Here is a 19,430-nt window from a genome sequence, read left to right on the forward strand (position 1 = left end):
ACCAGAGCAGATCCAGACCCCTCGGCATCTTTGTGTCCCTCCCTGGACTCTCCCTGTCCACCCCAGGGACAACAAGGTGGGTTAGGAGGGCATGGCCCACCCTCAATACCCAAGAAACTCAGTGCTAAGTGTAATTGCACATCAGGCAGGGGATGTGGGGACATAGGAAGGCTAAATAATGTTATTTTAGCTCCCCAAGGGGCAGCGGGTGGCACCGAGCGGGTGCAGCACCGGGGCTTGCGGGGGGTGTTTTCACCCACTGCTCCTCCCAGCCCCACAAAAACCTATTTCCCAATACTGAAAAGGACTTTCTAAACCTATAGCAAAACTGTGAATCCTCAGTGCACGCATCCGGCCGGGCAGGAGGCTCCTCCACTTGGGTTTAATGTCATCTGCATCGTTTTGGCCTTTTCCGAAGGCAGATCTGCCATAACAGGTTGAATCCAGAAAACGCTCTGCCCGAGGCTCATCCTTATGCAATATGCAGAAACTGAGGCCGGGGAGAGAACGACTCGAGTGCAGCTGAATTTCTAACTTGTTATTCCTGCTGCCGCCTTGCGAAGGTTTTGAAAACAGTGTTGTTGTGGGGTTTTTTTTTTCATATAAACAGCTCCAGCTCCTTACATGGAGCCAAAAAAAGGTCTCTAGCAAATCAGGGGAATTTCTGTGAATTGAGTGAGCTCTCCTGATTTACGATCCTAATTGTGGAGCTATTATTGCAGGGAGCGGCAGCACCCACCCCCAGCCACGCTGACATCTCCCGCGTATCCCAGCCTTGCTCAGGCTGCAGGAGCTGGGGAATTGCACCCACTTCTCTGTTATACGCGGATTTAACCACCCAACATCTTTGCATTAATATTAAAATTAAAAAACTACACCCTTCTGGATTATTTATTTTATCTAAATGGACTTTATAGTCACCCAAACTGGAAATCTTACCCCATCTGTATGCGTGGCCCTGGGAATGTCATGCCAGGTGCCGAGAGGGGCCGGCGATGCCCCGTGGTGGTGACACCAACCTGGCACTGCAGGTGTGTCCCCAGCTCGCTGTTCTCACGGGTGACTCGGGCAAGTGACACTGAAAGGTGACACAGGGAGGACAGGTGACACGCCCAAGGCCACCCAGGCAGGCAGTGTCAGAGCCCACTGTGCTCCCTTCCATCCACGGGGACTCCCCGACCCGCAGCATCCTCATCCCTGTCATTCCTCTGCCGTATTTACTATTTCTTCATCTCCCACCCCCTCTTTTGGGAAGAGACAGACTTCCCCGTCTCCATGGCAACCCTCCCCCTCTCCCCTCACTTCTTCAAAGAGGTTTTCAGCCCTTTCTTTCAAAAATAGCTATTTTTAGCTGCGGCTTCCCCTTCTCCCCCTGCTCACCCCTGGCTCTCAGCTCACGCGTTCCCAGACGAGCAGCACCCACCGGGGCACCACAACCGAGCACCCCTGGGAGCCGCAGCATCGCCCGTGGGGCTTCAGTCCCTGCTCAGGTCCACAGTCCAGATCCTGGAGGTTCCCGTAATTTCTGCTTAATTCCCTCCGGGCTGCAGAAATGTTGGTGTATAAAGGAATTGCTGCTGTTCCACAGGAAGGTGTGGGGAGCATCCAAAATCCTTCATCTCCATCCATCCAACCCTCCAGGGATGGTGACTCCAGCACTGCCCTGGGCAGCCTGTTCCAATGCCCCACTGCCCTTTGGGGAAGGAATTGTCCCCAAATCCAACCTCAACCTCCCCCCGCAGGGGACACATCTCAAACCCCATCCTCACCCACCCCCTGCATCCCCATCTCCCCTTCGCCCGCTTCAGCTTCGAACCACGACGCGTTACGGCCATTTTATTGAACTTTGCGTATGAAAGAACAGTTTCGATTTCTAATGAAAATAAACCAAACATTAAAAAAATAAATTCGACATCAGGTAAAAAAATCACACAACTGAAATAAACCCCAAACAAAATCACTTTTTAACCGGTAACGGAACACAAGGTCCCCAGGGCGGTGGAGGACGGGACGACGGGTGCAGCGGCTTCTTTGAGCATCAGACTAATGTCAAAAGAACAAGTTTTAACAACCGCAACACAGCTCACTGGCAAAAACAGAGTTTAAAACGAACTCAGAGGAACAAGACTGCACTTCACACCTCCAGTTCAAAACCGCGTCATTCCCGTGGCACCTCGTCAATCGGGATTTTTCCTCCTTTAGTTTTTCAGTCAGATGCACTGATTTTCACACGGCAAAACTTCACTGTTCAGATGGACCCGCCGTGTGTTCCGGGCCAGGGGAGCATCCCTTGGCTTTGCACGCCAAGGAGGGAAAGCAGAGTCAAAGTGGTATCCAGCCATCCAGCCCCATTTACTTTGCATAGTAAATGATGGGACATTAAACAGCAGCTGCTCCTGTGCTGGAGGCCGGTGCTCAACACAACATCCCCATCTGCAATGCTTTTGGACCTCAGGTGATGGATTTAATCCTGTGCTCCTTGAAAATTCAGCCGTGGGGATATCCGACCTTCAACAACAAAGGTGGGTTTCCTACAAGACTGGAGCAATCTGAATGACCGAGTCCCATGTCCAATATACTAATTGCACAAATACATCGTTTTGTGTTAAAACTGCCCTATTTCAGGCACTAGTTTACAATTTCCCGGCTACGTCTCCCCTTAATACCATTCGATGTGCAAGTCCAGCTCTATCAGTGACTTGTGCACCGCCAGATAAATTGTCCAGCCCCAAAATCATCCTTGGGAACAGGAGCGATGCATTTAAAACACAGCATCAGTGTCACCAAAGCAGGGGGTGGTGCCAGGGGGTAGTGGCGGCTTGGGGAGGGCAGAGAAAATGTGAAAAAGACACAGGATTTACCTGTATCAGAGGCTGGCGGATGAAAGCGTGGGGATTATAGAGCTGGGTAAGTTAATTCAGCCAAGGCTGCTCCTTGGGTTTAGTCTCAGCTCAAGGGACAACTTTGAGCTGACTCTGTGCAATGGAAAGAAAAGGCTGGGGAACACGCCGGCTCCCAAAGGTTTTCAGGGAGAAAAGCGTTATCCCACAAATTCCCTAATTTTAAAAGGATTCAGTAGCAATAACAGCATTCAAACATCTGCCTCCGAAAACATCCAAGTGTGTGAGCAATTCAAGCCCCTGGGGTGCTCAGAGCCTGGGTTCGGAGACACAAATATTCAGGGTTTTGCCAGCACCGGTGGGAAGAGGCTGAGAACAGGAGCCCCGAGTTCTCCCCGAGCCCAGCGGGGCCAGCGGAGCCGCCTGTTGGCCGCTGTCTCTTCTCCAGCTGCCTGCGACCCCTCATCCCATCCCCAGTGCCCACCGAGCCCTCCTCAGCACCTCTGAGTACTCCGGGAGGTATTTTGCTGCCTGATTTTGCCACCTTCTTAAAATCTGCTCTTAAAACAAGTGGTTTACCTGCCCCGACCCCAGGGCTGGGTTTCCTGCCTGCTCACCAGGGTGGCCCCGAGGACAGAGCCCTCATCACTTTAATTGCGCCCTGAAATGAAAAGGGGTCCAGGATGGCGTTTGGCGTTTGCCAGAGATGGCAGCAGAGGAGAAACAACGCACAGCACCCCTGAGATGCTCAGCATCAGAGCTGGGCTTTGAAGGGCTATGAATAAAGATGAGCAGCCTGCGTTGGGATGATTACAGGAATCAATGCACGCTGCGTTTTGCATCTTCTCTTGATGTCAACCATCATTAAATCGCTCCCTTTTTTGTTGGTGTTTTGTTTTAATCGACTGGATACGTTTTGAGTTTGCGTTCCCTTGCCAAGCCCAGCGCTCCGCTCTCAATGGCGTCGCAGCACGGCCGTCCTGGTACCACGGCTACCGGCCTTTAAAACGCACGAGGCTCGAGACGTGGCGACACAGATTAATACACCGGACTGACAGCTAAAGACTATCGAACTGTCGATTATTTTGACAAAGCACATTAACAATTAGCTGGCTTGGCGGCCAAGCGAAAGAAACCCAACAGCATGGAGCAACAGAGCAACGCCGTCAGAATGCACGACAAGAAGAGGTGGAAATGTGGCAGGATTGCTGGGTTGGGAGATGTTGGTGGGGTTGGGGAGCTCCAGGAATGGGGCATTTCTGCTGCATTTCTTCCCCAAACCCAGACGGGTGAAAGGATCTGGTTTATTCCCATCTCTTTGCTCATCAAACTACACCTTTTGAACCGTAACACAGCGATGCTCTAACAAAGAGGCTGTTGGAAACAGATGGTTACACATGTGCCATAAAAAAGCTCTCTGTAACACTGGTGAAAAATAAGAATAACTTTAGTACTGATACATTCTATCCCCCATTTTAAGGGCTACTAGATCATGTTCCAAAAGAAACTAAATTTAACACCTTTGGGAGCAGAGCTTCCCAAGATCCAGGTCTGTGTTGCCATCTGGAAAATCAATCCTCCTCCTGTTAATGTCCTGTTACCCCCATGGGTGATGTGGGGGTGTCTGGTGCTTTGGCTGTTTGCACCCCAAACCCCCAGCGTGGTGGAAAAGCCCTTTCTGGGTCAGTCCCTCGGGATTTCGGTTGTTAAGCTGTTGTTCTCCCCCCTTCGCAGCCCCCAGAGAACGTTACGAACCCGCCGCGCTGCGGGGAAAGCGGAAAACACAGCTGGTTTGCAGCTGCTTCGTGGTTTTGGAGGTGAGATCTCCCCCCCAAAAAAAGCCCAGCCCCATCGGCCCCAGGGAAGGGCCCACTGCTCGGTTATTGGGGCACAGCCAAATGTGAAGTTAATAAGAGCCGCCACTCTAATTAGCTTTAATTGGCGCGGACGGCTTCCACACCGCATCGATTTCACGCTGCGGGGGCTCCGGGACCAGCTCCTCCCCAACCCACCTCCCTCTGCACCTTGTGCTGCAAAACCTGCGTAAAACCAGGTGCCCAGCAGCACCACAGCAGCAAAACCCTTTCTAATCCATTTATCCACGGGGTTTCTGCCACGCTGGGAATGAATGCAAACGAGCCCAAGGAGCAACATCCCACTAAGGGCCAGACCCACGCGTGCTCTTCGTTCCCCGAGGTGAGCAACGCAGCTTTGACTAAAACCGCTGCTTTTCCCACTGTTATTTCGGCCTGTTCTCCCCAGCCCCAGCGGTTTCCGTCTTTGGGACCCCGTGACCAAGGTCTCCATCACCAACGATGCGTAAGCCAAGACAGGAGGAGGATTTCAAGCCAAGGAATGATCCCTGTTTAAAAACCAAACAAAACAAACGCGTCCTCACCGAAGTCGACGCATTCCTTAAAAACCACGTCACATCCCCGCCGTGCCGGGAATTTCTCAGCCCTGATTTCAGCTGAAGCTGGAAGGAAGATGAGTTCTGCTGACCCACAGACAGGCCCGGAGCCATCGCAGCCCGAACGATGCTCAGAAACCCACGTGGGTTTCACTCCTCTTCAAAGCTCTTCTGCAAGCAGAGAGGCCTGGTGCAGGCAGCCTGTTGCTTTGCCACGAATATTCCCCTGAGTCTTCCCATTTCAGAGCCTTTCGTCTGGGTAGGATGTGTATTTTTAAGTGCATCCTCACCTGGGTTGCACCCTAAAGCATCTCACGTGTGTCTCCTGTGGATGTTCCCCATCTCCTGCCCGGAATCTGGTTTGAAATGTGGGTAATGAGCTCTGCTTGGTGATGGATCCAGGTTTTGGTGCTGCTCCTCGCTCTGTTTTCCAGGTGTGGACCTCAAGGCTCGTCCTTGGATATGGACCTAAAGCGATGAGCAGCACGAATTCAGAGTCTGCTCCACGCACCCGGTGATGTGTCCTCTGTGGTCTCTCCTTGAGCATCCCCAGCGAACTCCATCTCGCTTCGCTTGCTCCAGCCCAAACGAACGTTCCCCAAACGACCCCCGGGGAGTTATTGCGATGCAGACACAGGTTCCCGTGCTCACCAGAGTCCCCATGACATTATTTTCACCCAGAAACCCAGCTCTGTGACGGGACGGAGTGTGTGCCGCGTGGGTTTCATCTCCAAGCTGGGACGGAGGCAGCGTGTGGAGGGATGAGCTGGGGCGAGCGGGGGAACCAGCAGCACAGAGACCATCAGCCCCTTTGCCATTTGCATTTATGCCTTTGCAGAGCATCGATCCCATTGCACGGGGCTGAAATTATCCACCTATACATTCCTAGGAAGTGCGGTGAGGTTATAGAAACCCCATTTTCACAGCTTTACAACAGCGTGGGCGACCCCCGGCTCTTAACCCCTCACCTGCAAAATGAAACAACAGCGGGCAAAGGGGCGATGGAGGGCCCGTTTATTATAGCGTTAGCAATACAATACTTCATATTCCCTGGGGCCTGAAGAGCCGTGGGACAGCAGAGAAAGGCGCCTGGGCTCTGGTGAAATGCAGCACGGGCACAACCGGCCAGGATTGGGTTTTCCACCTTTTCCACCCCTGGAAGTTCGGTTGCTCCTTGGTTTTTCATGAAGCGATCCTGAAAGCAAGGCACAGCTTGTGGACGGTCGGACACCGCTCTCCTCAGCATCGGCGGGGATGTTGCTTTCTTAATAAGGTCTTAAAATAAATCACAGCCTTTGGTACAACACACACCTGCTTACAAAGAGCATTTACAGGAAGGTCAGGAAACAGGACAGAAATTATTCACCACCAGCGCTGCAAACCACCCGTGGGCTTGGGCAGGGAACAGTGAGAGCAACCCAATCTTCCCCATCTCCCTCCCACCCCGAATGAAGCACTTGGATGCGTATTAGTAGCTCTGGTTAACGTTTCCTTTCTGGTTGCTTCATCTTTCAAGAGGTTTTTCTAAATTAAAAAACAAGACTGAAATAATGTCCAAGCGATTTTCACCTCCCCTCCTCCTTTTTCCTGGCTTTGTTCAGTTATATTGCACATGGTATGAAAATAAACTTCGGGCTGCAAAGATATTCCCTTCTACATAATGCACTTGGTAGGAAACACAGATAACATGGCAAATAGTTCATATATATAGATATGAAATATGAAATGGGTTCAAGTGGGGAAGACAGACCCTCCATCGGTCGGGTCCACAGCAGCGTCGGTCACGGGGTCCGTGATGTTTTGCCGTTTCCTTGGAGATGTTTGATCTCTCAACACAGTCCTGAAGGTCTTAGTTTGAGACGTCTTGTCATCTGTGGGCAGAGCAAAGAACCACTTTATGCACAGCCTGCTCTGGGAAACAAGCAACAGGTTATGGTTGTTTTTTCAAGGCGAAGTAGAATGAACGTTGCGCATTGGTGCCCTTTGACAGCTTCACATCCCCGTCCCCCAAATAAAACAGGGAAAATTTGCTAATTAAAAGTGTTCGACAGACCAAACGCAACAGGCTAAAGCAAGCTAAAGATAGAAAAAAGAATCATTAAATATATTCCGGTTATTAACTATTATCTCACATCAACAGCAAGTTCCAAATCCAGAATAATTAGCGCAAAGCGGGTTTTCCTCATCATGTTTTTATCTTAATCAAGCTGGGTTTGTTCCGATTCAATATGATTCACGTAATATCAAGCAATTGCTTGATCTTACAGATCTGATCTGGGGCTGATCCCGCACCCAGCGCTCGGACCGCGCAGCTCTGTCTTTCAGACACCAAAGCGCCGAGAAATTTCAGGTAACTGTTCATATCCTTCTTGCTCTGCCGAAAAATCAGTGCTCTGCACTCAGTGCACAGCGCGGCAATGGGCGCTCCCCACCTCCCGGCCACATCTCCCATGGGTTTCAGCCCCGGCCGAGCCAGCGGGAGTCGCGCACCCCAATTCTGGCCCTTTCGCGGTGATTTTTCAAGAGGGAATTAGTAAAGCTTCCTATAGCGAGGTTCATTAACTGTATTAAAACCAGTGTGTGGTGCACGCTAATAAGATGAGCGCTACCGCCAAATCAGATTATGTGAGCCGGATGCTTCATTAGCAGCCGGTGATGAGCCGAGGGTAGGAAGGATCTGCAGATCCCAGCCTAAGGCGGCAGGACCTGCCTGATCCTGGCTCATCCCCAGAAATGAGCCTGTTTGCCCCAAAAAGAGAGTCAGGATGGAGGGGATAGGATTCATGCACTGAGGAGGGGGAGATGTGATTTTGGATGTTGCAGAGATGATGTAGGGATGATGTTGGGGAAATGAGGTTGCAGGGATGATGTTGGGGGATGATGCTGGGGGATGATGTTGGGGGATGATGTTGGGGGATGATGTTGTGGGGATGATGTTGGGGGATTATATTGCAGGGATGATGTTGTGGGGATGAGGTTGGGAGGATGATGTTGGGGGATGATGTTGGGGGGAAGATGTTGGGAGGATGATGTTGGGGGATGATGTTGGGGGATGATGTTGTGGGGATGATGTTGGGAGGATGATGTTGGGAGGATGATGTTGGGGGGATGATGGGGGAATGATGTTGGGAGATGATGTTGTGGGGATGATGCTGGGGGATGATGCTGGGAGGATGATGCTGGGAGGATGATGTTGGGGGGATGATGTTGGGGGATGATGTTGGGAGATGATGTTGGGGGATGATGTTGGGGGATGATGTTGGGAGGATGATGTTGGGGGATGATGTTGAGGGGATGATGTTGGGGGATGATGTTGGGAGGATGATGTTGGGGGATGATGTTGAGGGGATGATGTTGTGGGGGTGATGTTGGGGGGATGATGTTGTGGGGATGATATTGTGGGGATGATGTTGTGGGGATGAGGTCACAGGGATAGTGTCGCAGGGATGATGTTGCAGGGATGCTAAAAACAGGCAGAGAAAGGATTTCCCACAAGAAGCAAAGATCCCTCGCAAGGCAGCGCGGTGCTCAGACAAATAAGCTACCAGAGAGGCTTAGTGCTCCTTCAAGGAGCTGGTTATTCAAGTACCGGCTTATCTAGAGGTGCCAGCAGGACTACTCATGGGCTTAAAGCTGACTGGGGTTTATGCTTTATTGGACCGGGCTTGCTGGGGGGATTACGCGCCCCTCCCACCCGCCAGCAGGGAAGGGCTCCTGCTTTTCTTTGCAAAGCAATGGTCAAACTGCCGGGATCCTCGAGCATTGCTGGGGTATTACACAAATAAAACCCAAACAGCACCTTCGGCCTCGCGCAATGCGGGAGATACAGTCAGTTTGGCTGAGAAGGGGACGGCAGAGCTGAGGCTCTGCAGGTTACACGGTAAATGACAATTCTCTCAAGCTGGGCAAATAATCCAGTGGTTTGGGGTAACCTGGTGCCTTTCCAGGCTCTATGATCGCCCTTGGAGAACGAAGCCCCAAATCCTCAGCCTAACGGTGACGTTATTGCACTGAATTCAGCAGGAACAGCAGTGGGAGTGAGGAGCCCGGAGATATTGCTGCTCCCTGAAGGGATCCAGATGCATTCCCATCGTCCGGGGGTGATGAAATCCTCTCCGCTCTGTGAGAAACACAGGATATTAAACAGCAGCCCCTCAAATTAGATGTTTTGTAAGCCAGCTGAGCCAAATGACTCGCATCCAAGCACTCGGAGCTGGCGAAGCAGCTCGTGGGACTGCAGGGGCTGAGCATCTCTTGGGGCTGGACCTGGTGAAGATCCAGAGGGCTGGAAAATAGCTCCTGTTGGGCCAATTGTTTTAAGGGATAAACACAGCGACCTGCAAAAACGATGGGTCTGGCCATCTGCCGCCGATCCCAAACAACACGCTGGGACGGCCAAGAGTCTCAATACGGAATTAAAAAGGAAGGTATAATCGATGCCAACCAATGCGGGGGTTAAGGAAAAGAGATCATCTTAACCTGATATCTCTACTTCCTGAGTTCCACGTTTGGCTGATGAAGGTAAATGTTCGTGTGATGCTCGTGACGGCTTGGTTGAGAAAAAAGAGCAATAAAGCCAATTCCCAGGAGGTATCAGACGTCAGAAAACCAGCTGAACCCGAGCTGCATCCGAAAAGCCCGGGCTGTTCTCTCCTAGGGCTGGAGACCCTGCAGCGAGATCTCTCCGTCCTGGTCGCAAAATGTCTGGAGAAAGGAAGGAGATGCGACCCCAAGCACGGACCCTGCGGCCAGCAAACCACGGCACAAGCCCAAAGGACCTTCTGTATCTTCAGAGGAAGCAAAGCAAAGCAGCTGGTGCTGGTCAGCATCAAAATCAATGGGTTGCTGTCCCTGTGTGAGCACAGCCAGCTGCTGGCTAAGCCGGTCGTGCGAGCCGCCCATCCAAACCAAGCCTTCCCACCCAGAATGTGTGAAAGATGCTAAAAATGAAGTGCAACAACTGCAGAAAAGCCACAGACACGACAGAGCTTAAACAAGCTCAGAAAAGCATCTGAATTACGAGGTTGAAGGAAATGAATCATTCCTGCACAAACACAGCAGCGCTGAGCCGGGGTCTCAATATGAGTGTGCAGCGTATGTAGGTGAAAACTGTTCCCGTTATGAGTAAGGGAAGACCAGGCATCGGGGAGTATTTTAGCTACTCCTGACTCGAGTGACAAGATGAATGAGATAGGAGATGGGTTTTAATTTACTCGAGCATGTCCTGGTTCATAAGAAGAAGAGAAGTGACGGTGCCCTGCGGGGAGGTTGGTGCGGGAAGGTTTCCCTGCCCGGCTGCAGAGCATCCTTAGTGCTAGAAATTCAGGTGATGAGACACAGACAGAGCCCGAAACTTGGGGGTCTCATAAAGCAGAGCCTTGTTTGTGGAAGGAAAAGCACACGGGGGGACTTTCTCAGAGCATTTGTGGCTGAGTTTTGCCAGCAGAGGGGACAAAAGGGCTCCAGCAAGAAGGGCGGCATGGGACCCTGCACGCACCCGTCACGCGGAGGATGGTTCTCATGAGCAAAAAATGGGATTTGTGGGTGACAAAAAGCAGGAGCCCTCGTGTCTTCCCAGAGTAAAGCAGCAAACATGCGTCCCACCAGGTGGGATGAACATCGCTGTGATGGAGACACCATTACTCATCTTCCTGTTTGGGAAGCCAAGTTTGGGAGTGAGAGCTCTCAGTTGTGTCCCAGGCTTGGCCACGATGGAGCCAGCAGAGCTTCAGCTGGGGCAAGAGCCAGATGCTGCGGACACGAGGTTGGGGCTGCTCTGCAGGAAAACAACGTATAGGGAACGATGTATAGGATACTACCCTGCCCACAGCACCCTATGGTGTCCAGAAAGGCTCTATTTCCCTGCACCCATCGCCCATCCAATTGCCTTTGCACCTGAGCTCTCCTTCCCAGCACCTTCAACAGCTGAGACTGAAGGGCAAAATGAGGCGTTTAAATTCCGTTTGTCTGTCTGCACTCGCAGGTTTGCAGCCTGCCCAGAGATCACTTGTTAAAGCGTTTGGAAACGGGGGTAAAAAAGGCCCTGCCTTCCAGCAGGATGCAATGGAAGCCTCCATGCGCTCTCATCAAGAGATGCATATTTTAAAAGCTTGGCAGGAAGAGGGCTCCAAACTACACAGTTGAAGAGATTTCATGTCAAATGCTCTCGGCACACACCAACCGCTGCAAGAGCCCCTTGCCCTGTGCCGCAGCCCTGCAGGACAGAGCTCTTCGCATCCCCTGCGCGCCGGGTGGCTCCTTCCCTTCTCCTGGGGAAGCCGCTCGTCCGCCCTTTGCCTTCGCTTAACCGTCCATAGACTCGGGATTAAAAACAAAGCCCGATGTCCTTTGTCAAGTGATGGAGCAGGAACAATTGCCTGGAAAGAAATTGAACCCTTTGGGAGGAAAGAGATATCTGCAGCGCTTGTTGGTGCCCGCACGCGGGTGGGATGGACGCTGCTCCGCTCCTCCGGCCACCCCGAGCACCTGAAGGGCACCTATTGTGCTGGAGAACAACAGAACCATTTGAGAAGAGCTCAGGCCTGGAAACACACACACAAAGGGCAAACAAGCAGGAGGAAAAGGTGACGGTGTCAAAGTACCAAGCAGAGGGGCCGGGGTCAGGGCTGCTGCGTGTCCCCTGTGTCCCTCTGCACCAAGGATGCGTTTCGAGGTGGCATCCAGGGCTGGAAACGGGGAAGGGAACAGGTCCTGGAAAACACGCAGAGGGAGGGGAAAGGAGGCAGGAGCCTGTACAAGGTTCTATATGATCAGTGCTCTTATAGATACCAAATATGTAAAGCATCAGGGGAGGCAGCTACAGCCTCGCAGGGCTGCATCCCTGGGGCAGGAGCTGCATCCCTGGGGCAGGAGCTGCATCCCTGGGGCAGGAGCTGCATCCCTGGGGCAGGAGCTGCCCGCTCCCCTCCTCTGGTGTCACTTTGTCCCTGAGGTGACAGGCACGAAGGACAGGGGAGGAGGACACGGACATTTCAGAGAGCATCCCTGCCACGCCGCACATCCAGACAACCGACCGGGGAATCCAGGCCGGGGACGACCTCGGGACGCAGCCTTTCCCCTGCTTGCTTTCCGTGTGATCTTAAATGTCAGCCAGCAGCTTTCGGTAATGCACTTTCCTCCGGTTAATGTAATAAGCTGAGTCTAGGCAAGCCCTTCACCCCGCCTGGGAAGGCTCTGCAGCAGCTCCGCTAATTCTCATCTCCTGCTGCTGCCCCCTCTAAGCACATCAGACCCAGCCGGGTCCAACCCGCTGCAAAGGCTGAGGCTCCGCTTTAACTCCCCAGCGACCGTTAAAACCGGCTCAAGTCCTAATAGGAGCCACATTGCAAGAGAGAAGAGTAAGTTAAATAAGCAGCTGGCTGCAAAGGGAGCAACCTCGCAGCGACCGCCGCGATTCCTGGCACGACACACACGGCGCTCAATGCACGAGGAGCCGCCAGCCCCTGCAACAGCACAAAGCGTTGATCTCGCCCAATGGTCCCTAACGAGACAGCGCAGAGAAACGGGGCAGAGCATCGAAAGCATATCCCTGGTTTTCCTCTTCCAAATTTCGGGTGTATCTTAAAGACAGAGCAGCAGTGCTTGGATATTTTTCAGAGATACCACTTGATACTGCAGCAAAACTTCCTTTGGCTCCAGTGGATGAAGCGGTTTTCTCGCCGCCTCTCCCACACGGCATCTTTTACCGGTAATAAAATCAATTTGAAATTATTCTACCCCTACAAAATAAGGTGGGGAGTTGCCAGGAAAGCAAACCAGCAACCTGCAAGGCTTCTGCTTATTTTAGATGACACAGAAACTGAGAACTGCGCTGTGCCATTTCCAGGAGAACATGTGGTTTCCGTACCCCGTGCAGCTGCCACGGGGAGAACGCAGACACAAAACCCATCTGCAAACTCTCCCGCGTGGGGCTGTTTCCACTGCTTTTCAACCCAAACCCTCCTTTAGTAAGAGGTGTGCGGAAAAAAAAGGCTTTAATAACAATCAAAACGTTAGAGCTCGTAGGCAGAAATGACGTCTCAGGAAAGGGAAAGGCACGCTGGGGTGATCCCGTTCTCCCAGACAAGGGATCCAGGGTTCGTTGCCCCCGCGATGCTCTGGGGCATCTTCCTAATAAACACCATGTTAGGCCACCAGTTTGCAGCAGCCCCAATAAAGCTGCCATGTACCACGAGTTAAGACGTTGTTCTAAGGTTTTTAGTACCTGGGGCTAAGGCAAGGATGAGGGAGAGCGTTACAAACTGTCCCGATCCCAGCGAAACTCCGATTTCGGCATCGCCAGCGTCTCTCAGGACAAATCCCCCTTTCCACGTGCTTGGGAAAGGTGAGATGAGCACAGGCTCAAATCTCTCTTTGTCACAAGAGGTTTGTAACAGCATCTTCGAAGGAATCTGGTTCGATTTAAGCCAAACCCCAGCAAAGCAGAGGAGAAAGGGAGCTGAGGCCGAGCAGCCAGGCCCTGCTGCCACGGCAGAGCTGGGGCCGCAGCGTTAAAACCGCTGCAAATAACCCTTTGAGCACAGCACTGGAGAAATGCAGCTGCGGAAACCAAGCAGCAGGGTTTTCCTCCTATGCACAGAACTGAAAAGCAAATTGAAAAGCAAACAGAAGCAGCGGAGCAATAGGATGTTATCCCGCTTTACCTAATGTGCACAAAAATACCTGAGATAAGCTGAAAAATAAAAGTAGGCAGTGGAAAACATCAGGTTTGTCCAAAAGAGCAACATTACTTTATGATGCTATTAAAGTGGACCCCGTGCAGAGCTCACCTGGTCCCATCAGATGTCCCGTGGCCCCTGGTGCACACGTAAAGACGAAGCCGGTGGATTTTCCCCGGCGGGGTTTTGGTTACTTTTTGATCCCGTTCTTTACAGACGTGTCCCCCTCGTTTCAAAACAGCCGCTGAGGTTTCTCAGCCGAGCCGCTCGGTGCCATTTCACACCGGGTTTTGGGGGAAAAGCCACCGGGTTTGGTGCGGCGCAGGGCGAGCGCGGGGTGGTTCTGGGGTGCTGGTTTTTGCAGGATGAGGCTCCATCCCCAAATTTCCCTGCCAAGGTGTGAGCTCCTCCACCAGGGACAGGCGGATTCGGGGGGTGCTTATTGCCTATGGGTGCTTTGCTGGGTGCGGGGGGCACGTGGCGCGGGACGGGGCGCCGGGCTGGGGTGACGCAGCGGGGCAGATCCGCGGTGTCCGTCGGGATGGAACCATCTGGAAGGGTTTTTTGCGGGAAGAGCGAGGAGCTGGGGCGGGGGGGCGGGATGGGAGCAGGGATGCCATGACAACCTTTGGGGGTTTCCCAGGAAACCAGGGTCGCCATGGCAACTGCATCACTCCGCTCGGAATTCGCGACTTCCGCTGGAAGGCGTGTTCGCCGCTTTAATCTTCTGGCGATGAGCGGCTGCATCGCTCCCGAATGCATTGCAAAGAGAAAAAGGAGGAGGAAATATCCCTTTTGTCTGCCGCTGGGGGGGCTGAGCCGCGGCGAGGAGCGGGTCCCAGAGCCCGGGTCCCAGAGCCCGCGTCCCCGCCAGCAGCGCTGCCCGCGCACCGGCGCCTCCCGAAATCCGTTCCTTGCCTCTCGCCGCCCTCCTCCCGCACGCAGACCCGCTGCACGGCCTCTGATGGCCGCTGGATGAAACGGTGCCACCGGCTTGCAGCGGGAGGGAATGCAGAATAGAAAACGAGTTGCTTTGGGGTTTTTTTTCCTGTTTAAATCAGCGCTGATTGCACTCGGTCTCTGACCAGATTAGAATTTCAGAAGCGATCTAACGGGGCAGAAAAGGGAATCCGTGACGTGCCCGTAATGGCACACCACAGGTTTCAATATTAAGCATCATTTAACAATGTGGTAACAGAGACTCTCTGCGAAATTAAACGGTTATTTCCTCCCAGCCCCCTTCCAGTGCGCTCTGCAACGTGTTCTCCTCGTCTCCCCACCCAAGCCGGGGTTGTTAATCCAACAAGTGAGCTTATGCCATGGCACAGAAATCGGCTCCGCGCTGCCTTTGGGGATGGGGGGGATCCGGGAGCAAAGCGACACGTCCCCAAAACACAAGGAAACACAAGCAGCCCCGCAACACGTTGCAGAACAAACACCTGTTTCGACGGTGAGTGTGTTTCGTCTTCATCTTCCTTCTCTTTACCCTTTAGCCGTCCTCTTCTTAGGAGAATTTTAAATCCCTTTTTTTTTGGATCTTTAGAAAGGAAGGATCTAAAAAAATCAACGTATAAAAACGAGGGCACACACAGACCGACGATGGTGCATGTTCCACACAACACCGAGCACACAGTCACTTTGCATTATTATTGTTATCATTGTTATTTGTTTTACCGCATCCTCAGGTTTGGTCGCTGTCTGTTTGGTTTTGGTTTGTTGTTGGTTTGGGTTGGTTTTGTTTTTAAACATCCGTAAAGATCTTTTTGATGTTCACACAGTTGGGATTGTTTGTGGTTGTGCAGTTGGCTGTTTTGAAGGCAGCCTGTTTGAATGCACTGTGGTTGATTCCCCCTTCCTCGATCACCATGTACTCGGACTTGCTGAGGGTGGAATTGCTGCGAGCCTTCCTCATCTCCTCGCTGGACGAGAGGTGCTGGCAGCTCCCGACGTGCATGTACTGGGCTTGCTCCTCACCCTCCGTCTCCCGGTGGTAGAAATAGTTGAAATTGGAGACTATGACGGGCACGGGGAGAGCGATGGTCAGCACCCCCGCGATGGCACAGAGGGACCCCACGATCTTGCCCCCGATGGTGATGGGGTGCATGTCCCCGTAGCCCACGGTGGTCATGGTCACCACCGCCCACCAGAAGGCGTCGGGGATGCTACTGAAACCCGAACTGGGGTCATCGGCTTCGGCGAAGTAGACGGCGCTGGAGAAGAGGATGACGCCGATGAAGAGGAAGAAGATGAGCAAACCCAGCTCCCGCATGCTGGCCTTGAGGGTCTGCCCCAGGATCTGCAGCCCCTTGGAGTGCCGGGACAGCTTGAAGATCCGGAAGACCCTGACCAGGCGGATGACTCTGAGGATGGCCAAGGACATGGCTTGCTGGCCGTTGCCCTGCCGCTCCGCCAGCTCGGTGCCCAGCGTGATGAAGTAGGGGATGATGGCCACAATGTCAATGATGTTCATGATGTTCTTGGAGAAGGTGGCCTTGCTGGGGCAGGCAAAGAAACGGACCAGCAGCTCGAAGGAGAACCAGATGATGCACAAAGTCTCCACTACAAAGAAAGGATCGGTGAAGGACGACACCATGGAAGGGGCTGAGGACGAGGAATTGGTGAAGACGTCAGGTGGGAGAGGAGCACCACCCGTCCCAAAGGTCCCGCCAGTTCCCTCATAGTCGTGGTCATCCCTGAATTCAGGCAGGGTCTCCAGACAGAAGATGACGATGGAGATGAGGATGACCAGGACAGAGACGATAGCAATGCCTCGGGCCGGCCCAGAGCTCTCGGGGTACTCGAAGAGGAGCCACACTTGGCGTTGAAACTCCTTGTCAGGAAGCGGCCGCTGCTCCTCCCGAATGAAACCCTCGTCCTCCCGAAACTTCTCCATGGCCTCCTCGCCCAGCTGGTAGAAGCGGATCTCCTCGGAGAAGATATCGATGGGGACGTTGACGGGTCGCCGGATGCGCCCGCCGGACTGGTAGTAGTAGAGGATGGCGTCGAAGCTGGGGCGGTTACGGTCGAAAAAATACTCGTTGCGGAGGGGGTCGAAGTAGCGCATCCTCTTCCGCGGGTCCCCCAGCAGCGTTTCGGGGAACTGCGCCAGCGTCTTCAGCTGGGTCTCGAACCGCAGCCCCGAGATGTTGATCACCACCCGCTCGCAGCACTCGTGCTCCCCGGCGCCCGCGGGCTGCCCGGCGGGGACGGCGGCCGGGGTCGGGGGGTGATCGTAGCGGTCCCCCCCGAGCAGAGGATGAGGATGCTGCGGTTCTTCCAGCAAAGGGTCTCCGCCGCCTCCGCCCCCCACCACGGTCATGCTGCCTTCCTCCCCTTCTTCCCCCTCTTCCTCCTCTTGCTCGGGGACGGGCTGGGGGGCGGCGGGGGGCAGCTGCTCGCTGTAGCCCAGGTTGTGGTGGCTGCTGGTGGAGTCGCCCCGCGGGTGCCGGCTGGCGGAGGAGGCGGCCGGAGAGTAGAGCAAGCTCCGGCGCTCGTCCATAAAGGTGAGGGGCGGAAGGGGAAAGGGGGGGGAGGATCGGAGAGGCGGCAGCTGAAGTCTCTTCTTCCTCTTCTCCCTCTTCTTCCTCCTCCTCCGGGCGGAGAGGGAGAAACAGCCGCCCAACTCCTCCAGCGGCTGCCGCTGCTCTGAGGAGCTGAGGCTTTTTCTCAAAAAATCCGCCCCCAGCCCTGGCACCGCCTCGCTCAGTCACCGCTCCGGAGACACCCACCGGCCCCCCAGCCCTGCCCCGCGGCCCCCAGCACCCACCGGCCATCCCCGCACCCCCATCCGCCCCCCCACCCCACCCAGCCAGGAGCTCCGCCGCCCTCCCGGGAGCATCCTCTGATGGTCACACCGCAGGGAGGGGTTTTTCTCCCTGGCAGAACCGCTGCCTTAGGAAGAGTTTTTCTGCCCTTCCCCCGGGAAGGCAAAATGTAATTTTTATTATTAATTTGGGGGTTTGCCTGTTTGTTTCGAGTCACCGTGCCGAGGCGCGGCGGGGCTGTGGCTAATGGAAAGCAGACGGCGGCGACGGAGCCGCCAACAGTTGTTTTGAATCAGCGTTTCGGCTCGAGTGCTGGGGATTTTTTTTTGTCTGTATAGAAGAGAGAGCATGTGTGTGTGTGTGTGTGTGTGTGTGTGCACGTGTGTGTGTGCATGTGCCTGCGTGCACACGCGTGTGTGTTTGCACACACGTGTGCATGTGCATCCCCACAGCAAAACAACTGGAGCAGTGAAGCCGAGCCAGCCCCCAACCAAGGCAGCTTCTGTCTGAACCCAGAGCTGCATTTCAGACTCTCCTGCAAGAAAGCCAAAAGGCTTCCAATTCTTTCTTTTCTTTCTGCCTTCAATTGATCTTCTTATTCAAACAGTTCCATTTGGGTCAAAAGGGATTTTTTTAAGGTGAAAGTCTCCTCTGCAGGCACCCGGTGCTGGAAAACGCTCCGTCCCCCAGAGATGTGCACTGGGGACAACCTCTGATCTCCGCACCCCCAAATGGGTCCCCATTTCCCACCCCCCCGACAGCAGAAGCTCTTTACTCCCCAGCCATGTGCCAAGTGGGTTTTGGGCATTTCAGGGAGTTCCCGGCTTGGGAAAGGTCCCGACCATGAGGGTTGGGGGAGTGAGAAGGGTGACGGTGCTGCCATTGCCACGCCGGCCGGGTGGTCCCAGCACCACGCAGGTTTAAACCCCCCACTTGAGCTCTGTTATTTTTAACCAGCATCAGCCTCCAGAAGGCAGAGAGAAAAACAGACGAAAAGATCAAACTTATTTATACTTTAGATTAGAAACAAGCTGTACGATATAAAAACTCAGGGGGCTAAACAATGATAAATATCAGCGTAAGAGCTGACTCCGGACTGTAAACGGCAAATGAAGAGCGCAGACGAGCTCTGAGCGAGCTGAACCCACCTTCCTGGCACCACCAGCGCTGGGGTTTCCACACCAGCAACAGGCAGCAGCTCGGTGTGGCTGTTAAACACGTTCACGATCACACGCAGGGACACTCGTCTCTGGGCCGTGTCACCTTCCCCCAGACTCGGACACATGTCCCTTGTTGCCACCTCCATCCTTGGCTTTCAGCCCCGCTTTCAAGTCCCATTTAGTTTGAGATCTCCTGGGAGGAGGGAGTTGGGGCAATGGGTCCCCAGTCTTGCTCCCCCATCATCCCTACAGTAATTAACAGTGCTAATCAGCGCGGTCCCAGGAGAGCATCCCCTGCTCCTTCCCACCACGCAGCATCTCCAGCCACCCCAAGCCCCACATCAAGCAGGAAGCAAAGCCCTGGAGCATCATTAACCCTTGAGCTGCCCATGCTGCTTGTAGGTTGAGAAAACACCCTGGAAACAACAGCTGACATCCAAGTTTGAGGATCTGTTTCCCACAGGTTTCATGATCATGAAATAACCATCATCTGCTCACTACACACACGTGTGTAGCACTTCAAGACTTGTCTGGCTCATCTCTTTTCTCTGCTAGGATTTCTGCCAATAAATCACTGT

The 19,430-nt window shown here is 53.6% G+C and overlaps 1 protein-coding gene across 2 annotated transcripts; it reads right to left on the bottom strand.

The window, feature by feature from the left end:
- Positions 1–1,820: 1,820 nt before the first annotated feature.
- On the bottom strand, positions 1,821–17,643 carry LOC136110890 (potassium voltage-gated channel subfamily A member 3). 2 transcript variants are annotated; one of them, XM_071817585.1, is made up of 3 exons: positions 14,040–17,643; positions 7,001–7,121; positions 1,821–6,561 (listed from the first exon to the last, which is right to left on the bottom strand). In XM_071817585.1, exon 1 carries the CDS (start codon positions 17,425–17,427, stop codon positions 15,670–15,672), a length of 1,758 nt encoding a protein of 585 aa, XP_071673686.1. In that variant the 5' UTR covers positions 17,428–17,643; the 3' UTR covers positions 1,821–6,561; positions 7,001–7,121; positions 14,040–15,669. The 2 variants fall into 2 exon arrangements, with proteins under 2 accessions (XP_071673686.1, XP_065710668.1); XM_065854596.2 differs by having other exon boundaries at positions 1,821–7,121.
- Between the last annotated feature and the right edge of the window lie 1,787 nt (positions 17,644–19,430).

This window comes from Patagioenas fasciata, chromosome 21, assembly GCF_037038585.1.
Source record: "Patagioenas fasciata isolate bPatFas1 chromosome 21, bPatFas1.hap1, whole genome shotgun sequence".
In the NCBI taxonomy this organism is placed as follows: Eukaryota; Metazoa; Chordata; class Aves; order Columbiformes; family Columbidae; genus Patagioenas; species Patagioenas fasciata.